The 19,037-nt window shown below is 44.3% G+C and overlaps 1 protein-coding gene across 6 annotated transcripts in view; it reads right to left on the bottom strand.

The window, feature by feature from the left end:
* The window catches only part of ELMO1 (engulfment and cell motility 1), a 562,024-nt gene that overhangs the window by 321,870 nt on the left and 221,117 nt on the right, over positions 1–19,037 (bottom strand). For all 6 annotated transcript variants that reach the window (XR_015696387.1, XM_087713089.1, XM_087713086.1 and 3 more), the window contains 2 exons: positions 15,628–15,727; positions 14,052–14,203 (listed from right to left, as the gene is read on the bottom strand). Coding sequence is in view for 5 of the 6 variants with exons in the window: in XM_087713089.1 (XP_087569215.1) it covers positions 14,052–14,203; positions 15,628–15,727 (252 nt within the window). In the remaining variant the exon portion in view is untranslated. The remainder of the gene's footprint in view (positions 1–14,051; positions 14,204–15,627; positions 15,728–19,037) is intronic.

The following is a 19,037-nucleotide window of genomic DNA, read 5'->3' on the forward strand; positions in this document are numbered from 1 at the left end:
ACAGACAAAAAATAAAAACGAAACATAACAATGCATAATTTAAAAACACACAACAGTCATACCATTCGAGACGGGGGCAACAGCTCTTTAGCCCCAGGCCTGTCGGAACAGCCAGGTTTTAAGGGCTTTGCAGAAGGCCTGGAGGGTGGTGAGGGTTCGAATCTCCACGGGGAGTTCGTTCCAGAGGGTCGGAGCAGCCACAGAGAAGGCTCTCCTCCGGGTAGTCGCCAGTCGACACTGGTCGGCGGATGGAATTCGGAGGAGGCCTAATCTGTGGGATCTAATCGGTCTAGTGGAGGTGATTGGCAGCAGGCGGTCTCTCAAGTACATGGAGGGAAATAACCATTGAAGTATCAAAATATTCCATTTTAGGCTCAGTATTCTTCAATATTTTCATAAATGACTTAAATGAGGGAATAGAAGAGGAATTCATCAAATTTGCAGATGACACTATGCTGGCAGGAATAGCCAACACCCCAGAAGATAAGTTTAGGATCCCAAAAGGTCTTGACAGACAGGAACAATGGGCCTTATCCAACAAAATGAAATGGACCCTTATTTTAAAAAATGAAATTTAATGTGGAAAAAAGCAAGGTTTTTCATCTAGGCAGGAAAAATCTCTACAAGTACAGTTTGGGCGCTGGTTATATACCTGATTCGCCCCTTCTCTGGTCAGTGGAGACATCATCCAGACATGGGTTAACTCTATCAGTATGCAATAGGACTGAGTCTACCAGTTGATAAGTCACACCCTCTGTGGTAGCTCCTCCCAGCTTAGACAAAAGTGCAATTGTAGACTGCTGTGTCTTACTACTGAAGAAAAATGGTGTGATCCCTCCTTGTTAACGAAAGAAATATACATTAGTCCAAACACAGCAACAGGGTGGGACTGGATGATCTTTCCACCGACCAAAGAAGGGGCATATCAGGTATGTAACCAACGCCCATTCTCCTAATAGGTAGAGACATCATCCAGACATGGGAAATACCAAAGCCAAATCTGTCCCACTGGGTGGGCTCAGTGTGAGGATACAGGCGTCCTGAGCGGACACAACCTGTTGTAATACTCGCTGTCCAAATGCAGCCTCTGCCAAAGCATATCTGTCAAGTCTATAGTGGTGAATGAATGGGGATGGAGTAGTCCATGTGGCCACCCTATATATCTCCTCCAAAGGAGTCTGGGATGACCAGGAGGCTGAGGTGGCCTCACTGCAGGTGGAACGCGTGATGATGTGGAGTGGAATTGGAAGAGAGAGAGCATTGTAGGCTCTGGAAATTGCTGCCCAAACCCAGCATCCGATGTCTATAGAAGAGGCCTTGGATCTCTTCTTATCTCCCAGCTGAAAATGGACAAATGGAACTTCCGAGTGTCGGAAGTCAGAAGTTCTCTTGATATACACTCGGAGAGCACATCACACATCGAGATAATGCCACCTACGTTCAAGTCTATGTCATGGTTTAGGACATGACAAAGTGCTGCGGGGGGTGGGGGGATGGAGAGAAACTCCAGAGCTAAGCCCAATCTGATTGTTCATCTGACCCAGTCATCGTTGGTGGTGTCGTCCCAATGATCAGCAAAGGCCGACACCTGACCCCCAATGGAGAGTGCCAGCAAGGAGTCACTTCTGCTTCTGGAAGGGACGATTGGAACGTCCTCTGAAGGGCTTCTTGGAGGAGAAGCATTGGTTGTTCCTGCCGGATCTGTTATAGGAGGAAGGTCCTAGGGGGGTGCTGATGTTGTGGAAAGGGGGTAGTTTTAGCCCCCATCCGTACCTCGAAAGGATGTCCTGCGAAGGTTTGAAGGTTGAAGGTTTATTCAACTTGTATGCCACCCTATTCCCGAGGGACTCAGGGCGGCTAACAAACCAAAGGCAAGGGGAATACAAAGAGAATACAAGACAAACAAGTTAAAAACAAAACAACAGTCACAACAGTTTAAGTGGGGCCGGAAACTCGTCAGCCCCAGGCCTGCCGGAACAGCCAGGTCTTAGCGGCTTTGCGGGAAGCCGGAAGGGTGGTGAGGGTCTGGATCTCCATGGGGAGATCATTCCAGAGGGCCGGAGCAGCCACAGAGAAGGCCCTCCCCCAAGGAGTCGACAGTCGACATTGGCTAGTGGATGGTATTTGGAGGAGGCCTAATCTGTGGGATCTAATTGGTCGTAGGGAGGTGATTGGCAGGAGGCAGTCTCTCAAGTACCCAGGTCCGATACCATGTAGGGCTTTAAAAGTAATGACTAGCACCTTGAAGCGTATCCGGGGACCAACAGCTAGCCAGTGCAGCTCGCGGAGGATAGGTGTGACATGGGTGTACCGGGATGTACCCATAATCGCTCGCGCGGCTGCATTCTGGACAAGCTGAAGTCTCCAAATGCTCTTCAAGGGTTGCCCCATGTAGAGCGCATTACAGTACTCCAGTCTTGAGGTCACAAGGGCGTGAGCGACTGTTCTAAGGGCCTCCCGGTTCAGGTAGGGTCACAATTGGTGTACCAGGCGAACCTGGGCAAATGCCCCCCTGATCACAGCCGACAGATGATGTTCTAAAGTCAGCTGTGGGTCCAAGAGGACTCCCAAATTGCGAACCCTGTCTGAGAGGCATATAATTTCACCCCCCAGCCTGAGAGATGGAGTACAAGGCCAATTTTTGGGAGGGAATAGCAATAGCCACTTGGTCTTGTCGGGATTGAGAGCAAGCTTGTTCGTCCCCATCCAGATCCTAACAGCCTCCAGGCACTGACACATCACTTCAACCGCTTCACTGAGTTGGCACGGGGCAGACAGATACAACTGTGTGTCATCCGCGTATTGATGGTATTTTATCCCATGCCGACGAATGATCTCACCCAGCGGCTTCATGTAGATATTGAATAGGAGGGGGGACAGGACCTAACCCTGTGGCACCCCATAATTAAGGGGCCTAGGGGTCGATCTCTGCCCTCCAACCAACACCGACTGCGACCTGTCCGAGAGGTAGGAGGAGAACCACCGAAGAATGGTGCCTCCCACTCCCACTTCCCACAACCTCTGCAGAAGGATACCATGGTCAATGGTATCGAAGACCGCTGAGAGCTGCGCTGGCTACCTGTTGATCTCCGGGTGCGCTTCAAGGTGCTACTTACCACCCATAAAGCCCTTCATGGTAGTGGATCTGGGTACTTGAGAGACCGCCTCCTGCCAATTACCTCCTCACGACCGATTAGATCACACAGATTAGGCCTCCTCCGAGTTCCATCTGCCAGCCAGTGCCGACTGGCAACTACGCGGAGGAGAGCCTTTTCAGTAGTAGCTCCGACCCTTTGGAACGATCTCCCCATGGAGATTCGTACCCTCATCACCCTCCAGACCTTCCGCACAGCCCTTAAGATCTGGCTATCCCGCCAGGCCTGGGGTTAAAGACTGGGATCCGTCCCCACCCGAATGATGAATGAATGTTGCTTCTATTTTAATTATGTATTGTCTGTACATGTCATTACGTGTATCCCCCCCCCTATAGGTTGTAAGCCGCCCTGAGTCCCCTCAGGGAAAAGGGCGGCCTATAAATAAAAGCAATCTGAATCTGAATCTGAGAGGTCAAGGAGCACAAGGATAGAGGGGTGACCCCTATCCCTGGCTCGCCAGAGATCATCGATCAGCGCGACCAAAGCAGTTTCCATGCTGTAACCAGGCCTGAAACCCGACTGAAAGGGATCCAGATAATCGGTTTCATCCAAGGACTGTCGGAGTTGAGAGGCCACCACTTTCTCAACAACTTTCCCAACAAAGGGCAGGTTGGAGACTGGACGATAGTTGCTCAAAATGGCTGGGTCCAGAGATGGTTTCTTCAGGAGAGGTCTCACCACCACATCCTTTAGGAGGAGCGGGAAAATTCCCTCTCGGAGAGAGGTGTTAACTATCGTCCGGATCCAGCCGCGTGTCACCTCCCTGCTGGTCGAGACCAGCCAGGAGGGGCACGGGTCCAGTATACAAGTGGAGGCACTCACCGCTCCCATGGCCTTGTCCACTTCCTCAGGAGAGACAAGTTGAAACTCAATCCATAATGTATGCTCAAGACCTTCCCCCGGTACCTCGGCTGGTACCGTGCAATTGGAGTCCAGCTCTGTCCGAATCCGAGCGACTTTATCCATTAAATACTGAACAAGTTCCTCAGCTCTACCTTGTAAAGGGTCATCCGCATCCCTCCCTTTCAAGAGGGAGCGGGTTATTCTAAACAAGGCGGCTGGGCGCGATTCAGCGGATGCAATAAGAGCAGCGAAATGAGCACATTTTGGCACCCGTATTGCCACGAGATAGGCTCTGATAAAGGCTCTCATCAGTGCTTGGTCGGACTCAGACTTACTGGCCCTCCAGCGGCGCTCTAGGTGTCTCTTTTGGTGCTTCATCTCCCAGAATTCCTCGGTGAACCAGGCGCTCTCCTGGATCCGCTACCTCGGAGAGGCCGTAATGGCGCAATCCGGTTTAGAGCCCCTGCCGCCGCTGAGTTCCAAGCAGCAACTAAGGTCTCCACCGGACTGTGGATGAGAGCGTCAGGTATTACACCAAGCACCGTCTGAAAACTGATAGGGTTCATCAGGCGCCTGGGGTGGAACCACCTAATCGGTTCCTCCTCCCTACAGTGGGGGATTGGCCTCCGAAAGTCAAGCCTCAGTAGGAAATGATCTGACCATGACAGGGGCAAGGTCTCAATACCCCTCAAATCAAGATCACATCTCCACTGCTCTGAGAGAAATATGAGGTCGAGTGTGTGACCCGCTGAGTGGGTCGGGCCCTGAATTACTTGGGTCAAGTCCATGGCTGTCATGGAAGCCATGAACTCCTGCGCCCCATCAGAGTGACCACCGAGCGAAGGCAGATTGAAATTCCCCAAAACCATAAGCCTGGGGAACTCAACTGCCAGCTCGGCTACTGACTCGAGGAGTGATGGGAGGGCTGTTGCAACGCTGTTGGGAGGCAGGTACGTTAGCAACAAGCCCACTTGACCCGCAAGATCCAACTTCACCAGCAAGGACACACACCCGACAAGCTCCGGAGCAGGGATCCTACGAGGAACTAAAGACCCTCGGATAATGACAGCCACTCCCCCACCCCTTCTTTGGGGTCACGGCTGATGCAGCACCTGAAAACCCTCTGGGCACATTTCAGTGAGGGGGACTCCTCCTTCCGGGCCCAGCCAGGTTTCAATAATACACGCCAGGTCTGCCCTCTCGTCTAATATTAGGTCCTGGATGAGGGGAGCCTTATGAACCACAGACCTGGCATTTAGCAACAGCAGCCTGAGACCAGGGCCCTGACTACTCACGCCATCTGGCCTTGGAGTGGAACTAATAGGGCTGAAAGGTGGGATCGCTGGGATGTAGCGGACCCTCCTTCCCCGGTAATGGCTCGCCCTGAAGTTCCCGCCATACCTGCCCCTCCCTGTCATGACCATAATGTTCCGGCCCATTCCCGTGTCCGTAGTCCCCCCCACACACACACCCATAGCTACCGCATCCTTCAGCAGGCCATTTAATTCAGACATTCTAAGGCTGGGATTGAGCCTGGGCCCCCTTAACACTTCTGCAGAAGCATTCAGTGCCAGAGGCATCAGATTATGGTCCCAGCCTTCTCAGACATACACAGCCATACTATCAAACAATCCCCACAGAACAATTTAAAAACACAATACAGCAAAATGGTAATAAAAGTGGGTACACTCAATCAACCATATTCATACCACATACACTCACCATACCATTTAAAAGCTGTGCAATAGTACAAAATGGAAATTGTTTAGAATTGTCCTGGTATGGGAGAGGAAAGTTAATGTTCCATTCCTCTCCCACAGGGGGTGCAAGGTCCAAGAGTCTGAGATAAACAGTATGTTAGCAACAGCTGGAGGGGGGAAAAAGGAAGAAGGTTTAGAATGAGACTTGCGAGTAGAAGAAGGTAGAATCTTCCTTTTGTCCTTCAACTCAATCAAGAGAGGCTCAGGGAGGGGGCAAAGAGACGCTCAGCAGAAAAGGGGGAGGAGGCAAGTCTCCATTTTGCCCTGGCGTCCGCCTGCCATTGCTTTATCCATAAGAGGCATCTGGTGGACACAGAGGAGGCAATGGCCTTTGAAGCAAAGTGTGCTGCATCCAGAGATGCATCTGCAGAATACTCGATGGCAGCCTTAAGCTTATTGATGTCTTGATGAGACCTATGTCTGAGAGCAGGAGCCTCTTTTACAGTTGCTTAAGCCAGCATAGGGCAACTCTGTTGAAGAAGGAGGCCGAAGAGGCAGCCCGCACTGCCCACGCTGAGGCTTGATGGCCTTTGACCAGTGTCTGTTCGAACCTCTTGTCCTCCGGACGAAGGACATCCTCCGGGGCAGCCATAGTGGCATTAGGGGATGAGAGAGCCACCACTGGGGAGGGTCTATGGAAGGGACCTCCAATAGCTTGGAAAGTTCAGGGCCAACACTGTAAAGTTGCTTATCTAGAGAAGAAGGGAGAGGCCCTACTCCCAGAGAGACCCACTGATTCTGGACCACCTCCATAAAGAGCTTGGGGGAAGGACCACATCCTTCTCCACAGTAGGACGAGAGAAAAGTGGGTCAGTTGTGTCAGCTTTGTCAGGTTTAGACCGGAGGTTGGCTTGGAGGCCAGAATATCAGAAACCTTCGCCTTGAAAAGGAGAAAACGAAATAAAACAGGTTCAAAGAGTCCCATCAATGCAGAAGGGACAGGTGTCAGGTCCTCATCATCCGAGAGATCAGAATCCCTGGAAAGCTGTTCCTCAGTCTCTAGGGCAGACACCTGGGAAACAGAATGAGACCCTATCTGAGATGGAGGAGTGGCCCTTATCCTTTCTGGAATTTTGGAACTCTTGGGAGTTGAGATGGCAGGAGCACGATGTTGAAGGACTGCAGCTATGCTGCGCTCAATGGCAGCCGAGATTATATCAACCATATCAGAGGGGTAATAGTGGAGGTCCCTAGGATTGGGAGTAACAACGTCTAGCTCAGGAGTTAGGCTCCTTTCCTCCTCAGAACTCTCCTCCTTCTGGAAGCCTTCCCCATCCTTGGGCTGAAGAGGGGAAGCAGGAATGGAAATGTTCCCATCTATATCAGTGGAGAGCTCCTCTGGGGGACTGTGTGCACTTGTCAGGGGCACAAACAGAGGTTGAGAAGAAACCTCACAATGTTTGGAATTGGCCTTAGCCTTGTGTGAAGCCAAAGCTAGGGTCCTGCCCTGTTCCTTATCTGGGACCTTATCCTGAGGTAAACTGGGCCTGGAAGCCTTGGCAGACCTGGATGAATCCTCCTGCTCAGAACCACCCCGTTTCCTTGCTCTGGGTTCAGTAGGGCCAGAAGGGTGGACGGTTGTTGGAGAGGATTCCCATTGGTGGCCAATACTTATGACTTGTTGAAATTCAGGAATCCACAAAATGGCTGCTATACTTTCCCGCCTAAACAAGATGGCCACCGGGAGGTCTGAGCTTTGTGAAGGAGTGTTCAAGCGAGCCGACAATGCCAGCTAATTCACTGGTTTTTGTATTATGATTTCTCTGGGATAGGGTTGGGATGAGGATTTTGCATTACAATTGTTGTGGGGTGGGAATGAGGAATTTGCATTATGATTGCTCTGAGGTGGGGTTCTGAGTTAGGATTTTGCATTATGATTACTCTGGGGTGGAGTGAGCATGTCGCATTACGATTGCTTTGAGGTGTGGTGGGGTGAGGATGTTGCATTATGATTGCTCTGGGTGGGGTTCTGGGTTAGGATTTTGCAGAAGGCTGTCCAGGCCAAAAATGGGCCACAGGAGAACCGCACCTGCTTCTGGCCAGCAGAAGGTAGAGTATCACAAACTTTAAGTCAGAACCAGTAAAAGAGGGATGGAAAAATCCCTACCTGTAGATCAGTGTTTCTCAGTCTTAGCAAGTTTAAAATGGGAGAACTTCATGCTGCCTGGGGAATTCTGGGAATTGAAGTCCATGCACCTTAAAGTTGCCAAGGTTGAGAAGAATAGGCCGAGACTAGAGTTTAGGATTTTCCATTCCTGTTTTATTAGAGTTTGGTGCAATTAAATAAATCAGTTGTGGTTTCCTTAACAAATAGTGATTAAAGCGATATGAGCCATTGCTGGACTTTTTGTGAGAAAGTGAAATTAAAAGTTGATCTGGGGTTTTGATAATTAGATAGGGGAATATGGAAATAATGTAGACAAATGTTAAACTTAGAGTAAGTGTTTGATATATTTTTACTTATATCCGTACCAAAGAAAGTTGAAAGTCATTCTTTTTTGCTTTTCCTTCTTTCTTTCTTACACTTTCACTCTTTTTCTTTCCTGAGTCTTTTCTTTTTTCAAACCTGTTTTTATTTGTTTATTTGCTTTGTTTTTTATGTATGAAGGATCAAAGACTCAGCCATTATACTTCTACATTCCTTATTTACAGAAACCATATCAAAATTTAGAATGAAATCCACTGGGAGCCATCTCATATAAGGTGGACTCTGACCAAAAAATGTTTATCGATAGAAGATAATATTTGTAGTTCAAGGTTGAACTGTGGGGTCCTTGGTGCTCATTAAGCTTAATAGTTTTCTTGCAGATGTTTCATTACCAAATTTCATCAATACTAGAAGGGAGTGGAATTTGCTCTCCCCCTGGCCATGCCCCCACGGCCACACACCCCAGTCCACCAAGGTCAAACATTATCCAGATGCCACCCACAATGAAACCGAGTTTGACACTCCTGGTATAGAATCTCCTGCTTGAGCAGAGGATTGGACTAGAAGACCGCCAAGACCCCTTCCAGCTCTATTCTGATTGAATTAAATAGAGTGTATGGAGACACCAGCAGGAGGAATGTCTAAGGTGGAAAATTGATATTAGTTAGACTTCCCCCCTCCCATCAACCACCTAATCTTTTTTATCAGCATTTAATTATTCGTACTTGGTGGGATGAAACCGACGAATGGAACATATAGTTAGAAGGATTTAAATTATTTAAAAGAAATAGATCAAATAAAATAGGAGGTGGAGTTGCACTATATATAAGAAATAATTACCTCTCTACAGAAATAGAACACAACAATGATGAGAACTATCTTGAATGCATTTAAGTCAATATTAAAGGTTGGGGGGGGGATGACATTGCCATAGGTCTATACCAGGGACGTGCAGTCACTGGAGGCAGGGGAGGCGGGGTCTCACCAGTCTCATGAGGAAAAGGAAAGAATTTTTAAAATAATTAAAAAGGCCAAGGTAGTTGCTGCCAGACTCCAAGTCACAGTGACTCTGAGTCTGCTTCGTGCTAACTGTAGGGGGAGGTGAGAGAACTATGGGCCTCCTTTGCATAAGGAATTTTTCGCTTTTTAAGAGTTAAGCAAGGGTTAAAAAGCGAAAAATTCCTTATGCAAATGAGGCACGTGATTCTCTTGCCTCCTCCACTTTATTTAGAGGCTTTTTAAAAACATTTAAGCAGAATCATCCACGTGGTGACTCTAGCAGCAACTATTGTAGCCTGCCTGGCCCTGGCTAGACCAAATCTTGCATTTTTGATGCAGCTGAAAGGTATGTGGGTCAGAGGGAGGGGGCAGGGGGGAGGAATTCAAAATTATTTGTAATGTAAGTAATTGTAATTTGTTTTTATTATGTGCGTGTGTGTGTGTGTTTGTGTGTGTTTGTGTGTGTGTGTGTGTTTTACCCGCCTCTGCTGGCGCGCGGGCTGGCACATTTATTTTTATTTTTCATTTTTTGGCCTGCCATAGAGTGAAACATGTCCTGGTTTGTGGCCGGGAGGCACGCTGGCACTTTAAAGTGCATGCCGCCGCCCCGCTGTATGGCCGGGGTGGTGGCATGCACTTTATTTTATTTTTTTTAATTTTAAAAAAAAGATTTTATTGGTAAAAAGAAAATACAACATCCATAACTTGTAAAAAACAATACAACTACATTTCGAGATATTCCCATACTATCAAATCATTATAAACATCAAAGGTTAGGTATCTTATTCCTTCCCTCCCTCTTCTCTTCCCTCATTTCTTCTTTTCCATACCCTTTTCTTCCCTCCCCCCTTACTTCCTTCTCCCCTGCCTTCCCTCCTTTCTTTTCTCCTTTCCACCTTTCCTTCCCCCTCCTTTCCCTCCCTCGATCCCCCCTCCTTCACACATACCTTCCCTCCTTCCCTTCCTCTTTCCCTCCTCCTTTCTTTTCTCTTAACCTCCCTCCTTTCCTCCCTCCTTCCTTCCTTCCTTTAAAGTGCCAGCGTGCCTCCTGGCCACAGACCAGGACATGTTTCGCTCTAAGTGCATGCCTTCCGGGCCGGCCACTCAGCGGGACATGCTTGATGTGCTCCATCCCGGCAGGCGGAGAGGGCAAGGGAGACTGGAGGCAATGGGCGGGCAGCGAAGCGAGGCTGCTCGGGCAGCTGAGCCAGCCTGGGGGACGAGGGGCAGTCACAGGCTCCAGAAGCTGAGGGGCCTCAGAAAATCTACTTAGCATGGGCGCGGGGATGGCAGCAGGAGCTTACGCGGCACAGCAGGTCTCCTAGGACCTCCTAGGTGCCAGCTGCGCCGCTCATTATCATCAGTTGCCCCGTGTTCAACAAAGCAAGCGTGGGGAAGTCCTTTGCAGGCAGCTAAGACTGGCCGCCCGCAAAGGACCTCCCCAGACTTGTTTTGATGAGTGCGGGGTGACTGACAGTAGTTTGCGCCGGCCGCACCCGCTCAAACTAGCCTCAGTCGCCCTGTGTTCAGCAAAGCAAGCCCAGGGAGGTCCTTTGAGGGCAGCCAGTCTTACCCGCTTGCGCCCGGCACTGCGGCTGAAGTGAAGCCCCAAAACCCCTGCTGCCACCGGAATATCTGCTGCCACCTCCTCCTCCTCCAACAGCACTGCCGGATTTGCCGCCCGACGCTGCGGCTGAGGTGAAGCCTGCAAAGGTCCCACTGGCACCCCCGCCCGTGGCAGTGGGGTCTCCCCCTTCGCTCAGAGACCTGAGCTGGGCTCCACGTTACCCCACCCCCTCCTCCTCCTCCTCCACGCTTTTGAGGAGCCATGAGTCCGCGGGAGGGAGCGGGAGCAGGAAAAAAGGCTGCAGCGCCGGGCAGCAAATGTGGTGGTGCTATTGGAGGAGGAGGAGGAGGAGGCAGCAGCAGTTATTCTGGTGGCAGCGGAGGCTCGTCGGCATCTTCATCACAGCCCTCCCCCACTGAATAAAGCAAGTGGAGCAGATCCATGCAGATGACGTCATCGCAACATGACTGGAGGAGGAATTCTGGGAGTTGAAGTCCACAAATCTTAAAGCTGTGCCGGGGCTTCAGCGGGGCTTTCATGCTTGCCTCACCGGCCATGAAGCTCACCGCATGTCACTGGTCTATACTACAGGCCACCCAACCAAGCAGAGGAAGTAGATGAACTTTTTGCTAGTCAGCTAACTAAGGTATGTAGGAAGCACACCACAATAGTAGTGGGGGATTTTAACTACCCTGACATCAACTGAGAAACAAACTCTGCACCAAATGGAAGATCCAACAGGTTCCTAACAAACCTAGCAGACAGCTTTGTTTCCCAAAAAGTAGAGAAGGGAACAAGGGGATCAGCCATATTGGACTTAATTCTCACTAACAGAGAGGAAATGATAGAAGGTATTGAAGCCACAGGAACCATGGGGGCAAGTGACCATGCAATATTGGAATTCAATATTATGCACACACAAGTAGTGGAACAAAGTGAAACTAGAGTTTTGGACTTTAAGAGAGCTAATTTCAATAAATTTAGAGAGAGCTTGGGAAAATTCCATGGATGAGAATCCTCAAGGGGAAAACAACTCAAGAAGCTTGGGAAATTTTGAAAAATGAGATTGCAAAAGCCCAGTCTAGCACAATACCAATGAAGAAGAAAAGTAACAGCTCCCAAAAGAAACCAGCATAATTGCATAAAGAACTCTCTGACAAATTGAAAGAGAAAAAAGATAAGTATAAAAAGTGGAAAGGGTGGGGACATAACTAAGGCAGAATATCAGCAAATAGCCCAAGCATGTAAAGATGAAGTGAGGAAAGCTAAGGCTCACAATGAAGAAAGGCTTGCCACAAAAGTAAAAAATAACAAAAAAAGCTTCTTCCAACATGTTAAAAACAAGAAAAAAGTTAAGGAAACAATTGGTCCATTGCTGGGAGAAAGTGGCAAGAAGGTGACAAGCAACAGGGAGAAAACAGAACTATTTAACTCACGTTTTGCATCTGTCTTTACACAAAGAGATAAAACAGTCCAACCTATCAAAAACAGTACCACAAAAATCAGATTAGGAACACAAGTTGAAATAGGGAAGAAAATGGTAAGTGAGCACCTGTCTACCCTAGACAAGTTCAAATCAACAGGACCGGATGGATTACACCCCAGGGTTCTGAAGGAACTGGTAGACAAGATCTCATAATCGCTGAACTATATCTTTCAGAGATCCTGGAGCACCGCGGAACTACCAGAGGACTGGAAAGGAGCTGATGTGGTTCCCATCTTCAGAAAAGGGAAAAAAACAGATCCAGGAAACTCCAGACCTATCAGCCTGACCTCAATACAAGGAAAGATTCTGGAAAAGATAATCAAGCAACGAATTAGTGAACACCTAAAAGCAAACAAAGTAATAGCCAAAAGCCAACATGGATTTGTCAAAAATAGATCATGCCAGACTAATCTTATTGCATTCTTTGATAATGTGACAAAATTAGTGGACCAGAGGAATGCCGTCAATATAGTTTACTTGGACTTCAGTAAGGCATTTGATAAGGTAGACCATAACTTACTACTAGATAAAGTAGAAGAATGTGAGTTAGACAGTATCACCACCAGATGGATTCGTAACTGGCTGACCAACCGCACACAACGTGTAGTTCTCAATGGAACTGCATCTTCATGGAGGGACATATGCAGTGGAGTACCCTAAGTCTCAGTTTTGGGCCCAGTACTCTTCAACATCTTCATCAATGATTTGGATGAGGGAATAAATGGGGAACTCATCAAATTTGCAGATGACACCAAGCTGGCAAGAATAGTCAACACTCCAGAAGATAGGCTAAAGATACGAAGGATCTTGACAAACTTGAACATTGGGCACTATCTAATAAAATGAAATTCAATGGTGAAAAGAGTAAGGTTCTACATTTAGGCAACAAAAACGAAATGCACAGGTATAGTATAGGTGGTACCTTGCTCAACAGTAGTAACTGTGAAAGGAATCTTGGAGTCCTAGTGGTCAACCATTTAAATATGAGCCAGCAGTGTGCAGCAGTTGCCAAAAAAGCCAACACAGTTCTAGGCTGCATAAACAGAGGGATAGAATAAAGATCACGTGAAGTGTTAATACCACTTTATAATGCCTTGGTAAGGCCACACTTGGAATACTATATTCAGTTTTGGTCACCACGATGTAGAAAAGATGTAGAGACTCTAGAAAGAGTGCAGAGAAGAGCAACAAAGATGTGGGACTGGAGACTAAAACATATGAAGAACGGTTGCAGGAATTGGGTATGTCTAGTTTAATGAAAAGAAGGACTAGGGGAGACATGATAGCAGTGTTCCAATATCTCAGGGGTTGCCACAAAGAAGAGGGAGTCAAACTATTTTCCAAGGCACCTGAGGGTAGAACAAGAAGCAATGGGTGGAAACTAATCAAGGAGAGAAGCAACTTAGAACTGATGAGAAATTTCCTGACAGAACAATTAATCAGTGAAACAGCTTGCCTCCAGAAGTTGTGAATGCCCCAACACTGGAAGTCTTTAAGAAGATGTTGGATAGCCCTTTGTCTGGAATGGTATAAGGTTTCCTGCCTAGGCAGGGGGTTGGACTAGAAGACCTCCAAGGTCCCTTCCAACTCTGCTATTGTATTGTATTGTATTAAAAAAATAATACTTTATATTTTAATTTCTAATCGTTCATTTAAAAATCAAAGGAGGAACTACATCTTTTTAAAAATCTGATTCTAGAAGAGTTTTAAGACAGTTTATATGTTTTATACTAGTACCTGTACTTGTTTCTAATCTGAAGTTTTCCAAGCCTAAAACAAGAAGGAAATTAAAGGAAAACCACAGAAAACTTACCCTTGTAGATGTGGAATTAATTGTCCAATTGTTATCTCTTGTGCCACTTTCTGATACAGATCATGACCATTCAGTACCATTGATTCTAAAATGGCTAATGATCTTTGTAATATAGCAATATCATTTTGGAACTTGCTCACATAACTTGCAATCTATGAATAAATCACAAACAAAATCAATATAATTTGAACATAATGAGCCAAGGTGGCGCAGTGGTTAAAAGCAGCACTGCAGGCTACTGCTAGATCAGCAGGTCAGCGGTTCAAATCTCACCGGCTCAGGGTTGACTCAGCCTTCCATCCTTCCGAGGTGGGTAAAATGAGGACCCAGATTGTTGGGGGCAATATGCTGACTCTCTGTAAACCGCTTAGAGAGGCCTGAAAGGCCTATGAAGCGGTATATAAGTCTACTGCTATTGCTATATAATGTTAATGTTCTGATTATCCAACTGTGATAGCAGACTACTCATGTTTGCAGGCATAACCCATAAACATTTCAAGTGGAGGAGTATCTACTATTCCTCTGCAACAGTCATCCTCACAACTATTTTCCTCCAATTTTCCAGATAGGAAATAGTCAGATGTGCTGCAATTACTGTGCAGGAATACTCAGCGTCAAAACACTCTAAAATGACTATGATAATTGCCTGTATGGGCACCTTAGATGTCATGAAACAGATACTATAATAGAAGTTGAAAAGGGCACTGGGTAGGGAAACTTAGTCCAATCCCATCATAGTCTGTTTTTCAAAGAAGTTGCTGTGTTTTACGTAAGGGAGAATCCTGTGAAGATAATCTCAAATTGTGACGGAAATCTACCTGTGACAAAAAAAAAAAAACTTTTGACATACCTTATGTCTGAAGTTTTAATTGGGCACCCATGAATATTATATCTACATCAACCCTAGTTTAATACTGTAACAATTATATTTTTATACTTTCCATGGCTATATTCCAGGATTTCACTATTTCTCCAAATGCATGTGGAGAAAAAAGTTTCCTTTCAGTGCAGCACAGTTCCAATATCACTCAGAATTGGTTTTATATGTTTGTGAGCTTAGGTTCTTAACCTCATTTTATCCTCATGAACACTCTATGAATAACTTAAATGCAGGATTTCTTCACAAGTTCATCCAAGAAACATCATGAATGCCCTGAATGCAAGTCAAAACTTGGATGCAAACTTATAATTATAGCAGTACCACTAATCAAACTAGTTTTTAATATCTATGAACTGCAATCAAGTAGAAATCATATATTTGTTTGATTCATACATCATACTAGGTTGTAAGAGAGTCTATTTGGTGTTAGTTTAACATGCTGCATGAATCTGGATGCAATATTATAATTAATAAACCATGGCATTACATGCTGCATGAATCAAACTAATTATGGTTTATACATTAGATGATGATTAAGCAAGCTACAGTTTAGCACACTGTGTAAACCCAGTCATTTATCTATTCATTTTGTATGTGTCACCAATTCTTTACTTTATATATAAATGAGACAGACACAAATATAAAATGAGGCTGCCCCATAACAATTGGGATATAAGTAATAAACATAAACTTTACCTTTTTTATGAAAGCCACAGAGAAAGTATCCCAAGATACAATTCCATGATCCATCAGCTCAACAAATGCTGTCAATGTATATGCTAACATGTCTCCAAAGCTGAAAGACACATAAGTCATAATAATAATGGAGGGACCACAAGAGAGAAATATGAAGCTTTGGGGCAAGGAGCAACAAAGCAAGATTATGCAAGAGAGTAGAAGCAGAATAAAATGAAGGCTGTAGAGCAAAGAAGCATCAAAATAATATTATATGTAAATCAACATTCTACTAATGAGAAGAAATTGAGAATCTTTAATAGAAAAAGGCTATATACCATATTCATTGTTCTCCATTAAAAAACATAGCTAATGTGCAACAACATTTTCAGTAAAGTTGGGCAACCAACTTTATATATATTTGGGCAACCAGAGTCCACTCCTGAAATAGATCAGACATTTATCCCTTACCTCACATGAATGCCATCTATCTTACAGCCTCATCTATGAATACATCTTAAATCAAGATTAGACTTCAGCATTGACCATAAGACACACCGGAGTAAAAGATGCACCAAGATTTTGGTCTGAATAAAGACTAAAACGACAAATAGCAATTGATTTGGAGAAATGGGAAAATTTGCACTTATCAATGATGGGAAGAATTTCTACAATTAAAATGAACATTCTACCTAGAATTCTATACCTGTTTCAGACAATCCCAATCAGATTGGGTAAGGACTTTTTTCAAGATCTAAATAAAATAGTTTTGAAATTTATTTGGCAAGGGAAAAAAGCTAGAATAAAACTTAAATTACTACAAGATGCTAGATCTAGAGGAGGATTTGAGCTACCTGATTGGGAGCTATACTATCAAGCAACAAATTTGATGTGGATTAAGGAATGGATATCATTAAAAAACTCTAGATTATTGAATGTAGAAGGTCATGACTTATTGTTGGGATGGCATGCTTTCTTATGGTATAAGGGAACTAAATCACATGGTTACTTTAGAAGACATTATATAAGGGAGGCGTTGCTGTTAAACTGGGAAAAGGTTAAAAGATTACACTATTTGAAAATTCCAATCTGGATGTCAACAATTGAAGCATTTTCATATCCAATAATATATAAAAAGGAACAAACAGATATATAGAATTATTGAATGCAGAGGGTGAGCTCAAATCTATTCAAGAGTTGAAACAAGAAGGGATGGAAATGAACTGGTATTCATATGTACAGATACAATCTAGATATAATGAAGATAGAAAAACTAAAGGTCTTTATAATAAAATGACTGAGTTAGACAAAATTTTAACAGGTACTGATGAAAAAGTAATTTAAAAACTATATGGATATTTATTGGAGTTTAAATTGCAAGAAGAACAAGTTAAAGAAACTATGATAGCTTGGGGAAAAAACTTTAGGTATGGGATTGACTTAGAGAATGGGCAGAAATTGTGGTCTTAAAATTACAAAATGACAATGTCTACTGCATATAGAGAAAACTTGTATAAGATGTTTTACAGGTGGCACCTACCCCCAACCAGAATCGCAAGAATGTTCAAGAATAAATCAGAAACGTGTTGGAAATGTCACCAGATACCTGGTTCATACTACCACATGTGGTGGACTTGCACTGAAGCTAAAAGATACTGGACTAAAATCCACATGTGGTTGGAGAAAATGACACACAAACAAATAGACTTTAAACCAGAGGTCTTTTTATTGGGGATCATACCAGAAATCTACAACAAAGACTTAAAATATCTGATTGTAAATGTGTTAACAGCAGCCAGAATTGTATTTGCAAAAAACTGGAAAAACGAAACAATACCAAAACAGGAAGAAGTTATTCGAAAAATAATGGACTGTGCTGAAATGAGTAAATTGACATTTGAAATTAGAGAGCAAGAGGATGAACAATTTTATAAGATATGGGATTTGTTTTATCGGTGGCTAGGGGGGAAAAAAAACTTTGGAAATGAAAAATGATATACTTATGCTTTAATTGAAGAAAGTGAATGATGATATAATTATGCTGTGAAATAATCTAACAATGACACAATGAAGAATTAATATAAGGTCTGGTGATATAATGTATAAGGTTAAGAACTTCTTATAATGATATTTCGCTGCTGATAAGCAATTCTAATAAGGGAACAAATGAAAACTGGTATATATAGGCAGTGACGTTTTGTTGAAAAATGAAGGAATAAGATCTCTGTTTGAAGGTATGAAATGCAAGGTTAACAATGAATATAAGTATACTTTCTGGGGGGAAATAATGCTAATGTTAACTGAATATATATTGTAGAATGAAAATGAGGCCTTTAGTTATATTAGATGAAACATTTGAGACGGTAAATATTATTTGAAGATGTAGATGCTAAAACACTTGTAACCAAACGACATGCTGCATGTGATGGTTTTTTTTTTCTTTTTTGTGTTTTTTCCCTTTTTTTTTCTTTTTCTTTTTCTTTTTCTTTTAACCCTAGGCTATTGTGGTGTCTATTAAATATATAACAGAGAGATATGGGGTGTGTGTATGGGGGGAAACGTAGTAGGGATGGATTGCTACAGGCAGGGGAGCAAGAAACGATACGAAATCAAAATCTATTAAATGAAACAACGAATGTATAAGAATGATAAAGGTTAAAACACCTGTAATCAAATGACATACTGTATGGGATGATGGGTTTTGCTTTCTTTTCTTTGTGTGTGGGGTTTTTTTTCCCCTCTGCCTTTCTTTTTCTATTGTTATGTGATTATGTTGTCTATGTAATAAAAAAAAAAATTCTATAAAAAAAAAGATGCACCAAGATTTTGAAGAGATAAATTTTTTAAAAAAGTTTTTGCCCTCCCTGTTCCCCAGGAATATTCTGCAGGCTTCCCAAACCCTCTGCATTTTTTGTGAAAACTGGGGCATGCAGAGAGTTTGGAAGGCCTGCAAAGTGCTCCTAGGGGCCAGGGAGGGAAAAAACACCCCTGTATTTGTGAAAAACGGGCCCCTTTTCACTCGATTTTGCTCTCCCCAGCCCCAAGGAGCACTCTACAGGCCTCCCAAACCCTCTGCTCATCCATTTTTGCAAAAAAATGGGATGCGCAGGGCGGAGTTTTGGGAGGCCAAAAATTCTGTATTCAGTATAAGACGCACCCAGATTTCACCCTCTTTTTGGGGGGTAAAAGGTGAGTCTTATATTCTGAAAAATATGGAAATTATAGTGATACCTTGGTATTCATTGTTAATTGGCTCTGGGAAATGTGATAAATACTAAAAAGGATTAATATCAAACAATTTTCCCCATAAGGAATAATGAGTGATTGCATAAGCTAAAACTTGTCAAGGCAACACTGACAAGTTTTAGCTTGTATGTTGAATACCAAGTAAATGATGAGTACTAGGACAAAATTTTCACATCAAAATGAGT

This window comes from Thamnophis sirtalis, unplaced genomic scaffold (genome assembly GCF_051295495.1).
Source record: "Thamnophis sirtalis isolate CommonGarterSnake01/CBP01778 unplaced genomic scaffold, rThaSir2_p1.2 scaffold_4, whole genome shotgun sequence".
NCBI lineage: Eukaryota > Metazoa > Chordata > Lepidosauria > Squamata > Natricidae > Thamnophis > Thamnophis sirtalis.